Genomic DNA, 5,044 nt, shown 5'->3' with positions numbered 1-5,044 from the left:
CAGCATAACCGCAGAGCAGCTGTGGAGCAAGGAGGCAGGGTTGCCAAGCAACAGCCTACCATAGGGGGGGGTGTTAAAACGGGGAAAGGAAACAGATAAAAATTACATTTCCTCATGTGGGGCAACGGTAGCCCTTCCACCTGCTTTTCTTCCTGCTTCCACTAAGGTACGGGTGTGGATTTGGCCACAAGTGTCTCTTGCATCATAAGCTCCAGTCAGCTCTTCAAGGAGGTTGCAACAGGGAGAACCATAAGGAATACTTCCTTAGTCAACCCGTCAACTTGTCATGGGTAATACAGCGAGAACAGTAGCAGGCAGTCAGAAGTTCTCTAGACATCCTGTCCCAGGACTCAGGAATACAAAGTAAAAGCAGACCTTCCCCATTCACACATCTGCGTCAGCGACGTCACTTCTGGCACACCATGGTTTGCCTTGGAGAGAATCATACACAGTGTTCATGAGATCTTTTCCTTCATACCATATAGACTTTCTGTGTGACACATGGAGCCTCTGTATTATTTCCATATAAAGGTCTTGCTTCTATTCTGTGAGGCCATAAACATTTGATGGCATGGCATGGCATCAAAGGAGGAGACCGTCACAAAAGCTTTAGGCAACACATATGCTGGTGAAAAGGGACCACCTTTTCTAGGGTCACCAGAAAAAGGGAGAGGGGATGGAATATATGAAAATAAAAATTCCTGACAGGTCATGGGGCCAGACCACAGATAGTGGAAAGACTTTAATGGAGGCTGACCTCAGGGATCCCAAGCCCTTATCTGCAAGGACAATCTATCACTGAGCCAGGTCCTTGTAGCCATGCACCACATTACATCTTTCACCAAATCTAGCAACTGGTTCCCATTGGAAAGCCTTGCAGTGCTGTGCCTCTTCCCCAATGCCACACTTTATACACATTATCACAGAGCACTAGGAAACTGCATGTTTACATACCACTGTACAAAAAAATTGACTCCATAATGCATTTTCTATAACATATCATTGTCCACATTTACAGAAAAACAAAAAACTGTGTAACTGCATTTGCGTTTACTTTTGTGTACAGAAAATAAATTTTACTAATGTAAATTGTTCACAGATAAGATAGATACATTCTTCGCGTTTTTCAAGTAATGAAGTCATCCAGAGAAATACAAAAGGTTAAGAAACAGACACTTGGCTCGCTCTCAGCCAGGTGCCCTTTAATAATTAGAAGAATAAGCACATTTAAGAGATGTTTTCTTCCATCTTAAAGTGGTTGTCCAAAGTAGAACAGAAATCCTACCCTGGAAGTCCCTGTTCCTCCCTCTCCATTTATTATGCAGAGAAACTACAGTGACTTGCACCATAAACACTTTAAATTAAGCGAGATGAGCAATGTCCGTAGCAGCCAACTGTTGCCGAGTTTTTAAATAGCAGCAAGCCCACGGGCAGGATTTGAAGTCAGCTAATGGAGATCTTGTCTTTTGGGGAGGAAATTCTTACACAAGAGCAGAAAAGTACTTGACTGTAAGTCTGGCAAACAAGTGGAAACTGAAATACTGGTTAGAGATGGAAACTGACTCCTGGTACTTTATCGGAGAAGTCTGTTAGGGCAGTGCTATGAGGGAACTCATCAGTAGAGTAGAGCAACATGTGGCAGAGAGGCAATGGGATGTCCTGTCCAGTGAAGGGTTTCATAGTAAAATGAAAGGCTGGGTAAACATGAGTGACAGCAGTACATTGGACTGGTAGCAAAGGAGAAAAAAAGTCACCAGTGATGACATGACAATTGTGATAACACATCTGGATTACTGTGTATCCATTCTGGGTTCCTCAGTCCAAGAAAGACATAGACATATTGGAGTGAGTCTAGGGAAGGCCCACAAAAATGGTTAAAGGACTGGGGAATCTGATACATGAGGAAAGGTTGACAGAGCTGGAACTGTTTAGCCTGGAGAAGAGAAGGCTCAGGGGGACCTTAGTAATGCATAAAAATACCTAATGGGATGGTGTAAACAAGATGTAGCCTGGCTCTTCTTGGTGGTATCCAGTGAACAGACAAAAGGCAATAGACACAAACAGAAAACAAGAAGCTCAATTTAAACATAACATTTTATATATATAAAAATAAAATTTATTTTTACAGTGAGGTTGGTCTAACATGAGCATAGGTTTCCCCACAGAGTTTGTGGAGTCTCCATCCTTGGAGGTATTCAACACCTGACAGGACACAGTCCAGAGCAACCTGCTGTAGTAGTTAATTCTGCTTTGGGCAGTAATGTTGGTCTAGAAGTCCCAAGATCAACCTCATGGATTCTGTTGCAAAACCACTGACTTCATTCTCCACAGAGAAGCTGGTCTGGGTCCAACATATACAGGTGATGCATTACTTCTCATTCATTTTCCTTGGGGGTTGTTTTGTGGTTGTTTTGGTGGGTTTGTTGGTTTTGGCTTTTTTTAAGTATAACCACCTGTCAAAAGTGGTCTCTTCACCACCAACAGTTATTTTTAGATAATAGTGGCTCATTTAAAAAGCTTACATTTACTAACAGTTACCACAGTGGGTCTTCTCTGAGTTTAAGTGCTTATAAAGTGACTGCTACTAAGCAAACAGCATAAATATCACCTTCGCAAGAGACAAAACAGGCAAATAAAAAGAGCTTGCCTGCCTTACCTGGAAAAGACTGCATTTTAGTGGAGCGGGAAGTAAGTTGAAAATGCATTTTCCCCACTACTCTGAAATAGTTCTTCCAAAACTACCGACAAAAATGATCCCCACATGCCACCCCACACCTCAGGATACAAAGACAGCCTGCAGGCCACAGTCATATGGAAGGGAGGACTGGTTGTTTGACACATGGCACGGAATGCCAATGTTCATCTCCAGAGCAAACAGAGAAGCCCATTTTATACATCCTGTTTTATACACAGTTGTCACATCCTTGCTGATTCATCTCTTCCTTAAGCATACTACTTCCTCTCTCCACACCTTATATTCCCCTCACACAGAATTCCTTCTTGCTTCTGTCACTTCTGTCATAGATATCTGGATCCTGTCTGTTTCTGCTATCTCTCTGAAATGATACGACCAGAACACAATAGGCGTTAAGCATTTTTTAGCTGAACATTGAGCCAGAAGTCTTAAAAAGATACACCTGTCTTGCATAACATCTCCTGTCTGTCTTACACAGCACTGTTGAGAGAATAACTCCTTACTATTTTGGTCTCCCCGCTTTTGCCCTAGACACGCACATAAAAAATAAAGTTATGCTTAATTGGTTACAAGTCAATAAACAGATTGAGAAGATTTTTTACCAAAATAGGTTTATTTTAGAAAAGAACCCAAAGAAAATGCTAGATGCTAAGTCAAGGACATATTCCTCAGGGGCAACATATGCATCAATACTCCGTATGATATAATATAAAACAAGTATTTGATTTAACCCGACTGAATACTGTGTTATTTTCCTGATCTGCAAGTCCTCATTTCAGTTACTGTTGCAAAGGTATTTCAAAGCTGATTCACTGAATTTTGCTAACTCTTAAGTTTAGGTATAAGTTTAAGGCTGATCAAAAAGTTAATTGATGTAATAGCTCCTTTTTGGAAAAAGCTGAATTCAGTGTATTTGAAGCATTCTGCTGTGTAACTTCAGAATTTCAATACGGTTTCTTGACTAGCGTATTACAGTAACTAGCAAATTACCATAACAAAACAATTGTTTGAGAATAGAAAAACCATAACAATCTGATCTTTTTTTTTTTTTCCCCATATGAAGTTTGGGTTTACTGTCAGTTTAGAACTGAAGAAAATTATAGCGTTAGCATTTGTCATTAAATTTCTGTTTTTCAAGTAGTTTTAATTCGCATGTCAAGATCCTAATCTAGAGCTGTAAAGATCAGGTTTTCTAAGTTTTCATTTCTCTTCCTAGATTTTCTTCTGGATACATCCAAAAAGAAGTCCGGTGATCTCACTTTAAGCCCTAACAGATAATTATCATAGACCATGGCACACACAGATCTCAGCACTTGGAGTTTTCAAAAGTGATCAGCAGCTGTTTCAGGTCATGACTGATGGGAGTTGGCAAAGCTTTGTGGGAAAATGGCAAAATGCCTCCATGTATGTGTCCAGCTGAAGTGTTATAGACTTTTCACATAAATAACAATCAGATTCTTCCAAACAAGCTTTAACAAGATGGGGGGGGGAGGAAGGGGCGGGGGCGAGATGTTAAGGGAGATCTCATTTGTCTTCAATAGTTCATATTAAGAGATAAATTCTCAAGAAGTCAGTACTTCCTAATCATGAAACAGAATTTTCCTCCATACCTTGGAAGTCTGCCCCAACCATTTCTTGTACCCAATATACTTTCACGACTGCAATAAATATTTTTAAAACCTATTTCTAGATTCAGTTTCTTGGAAGATATGTTTCTATAAGGATTAATAGAAGACTGTTAGATAGAACCCGCCAGAAATAACACATACAGCTACCACGTATAACCTTTTAAACACATAGGAGAGCACAAACTATGACATTCCAAATACCATATACATTAGTTTCCTATGCAGGGTGACAAATGCCATAGAGCAAGCTATTTCTGTTTCAGAAGAACATGTTCTAATGCCAAACGGAGTGGGGGGGGAACCGACGACAAGGGAAGAAAACGTCCTTAGTGCCCCCCCTCCCGCCCCCTCTCCCGCGAAGGTTCTTATGATCTTTGTAGAAACGCTGTTAAGTTATGGGCTGTCACTTTGCCAGGGAAGCTGGTTTAAATGATTACAGAGCAATTTCGCCCTTCTCCTCACGGCTGCCGACAGCCAGCGCGACGCTTCAAACACAAAAGGCACGACCGCGACCCGCTCCCCTTCCCGGCCGGCAGGAGGGGAAGAAGGAGCCCCGAGGCGGGGAAGGGGAAGGAGCCCCGAGGCGGGGGCCGGCAGCGCTCACCATGCGAGATGCTGTGGAGCAAGGCGACGGCCAACATCCACATGCCCCCGCCGCTCCCCGCTGCCCGCGCCGGGCTGGGGCTCGGGCTCGCCCTCGCCCGCCGCGCCCGCGGCCGGG

The 5,044-nt window shown here is 42.5% G+C and overlaps 1 protein-coding gene across 1 annotated transcript in view; it reads right to left on the bottom strand.

Annotated features, from left to right (window-relative positions):
• The window catches only part of DSCAM (DS cell adhesion molecule), a 480,683-nt gene extending 475,645 nt beyond the window's left edge, over nt 1-5,038 (bottom strand). The window contains exon 1 of the mRNA XM_026868377.1: nt 4,928-5,038. Coding sequence (XP_026724178.1) covers nt 4,928-4,970 — 43 coding nt within the window. The 5' untranslated portion in view covers nt 4,971-5,038. The remainder of the gene's footprint in view (nt 1-4,927) is intronic.
• Between the last annotated feature and the right edge of the window lie 6 nt (nt 5,039-5,044).

The sequence above is a fragment of the Athene cunicularia genome (assembly GCF_003259725.1).
Source record: "Athene cunicularia isolate RWA chromosome 1 unlocalized genomic scaffold, athCun1 chr1_part1, whole genome shotgun sequence".
Classification (NCBI taxonomy): domain Eukaryota; kingdom Metazoa; phylum Chordata; class Aves; order Strigiformes; family Strigidae; genus Athene; species Athene cunicularia.
The sequence above is the reverse complement of the archived record's forward strand: the minus strand, read 5'-3'. Positions and strand labels throughout refer to the sequence as shown.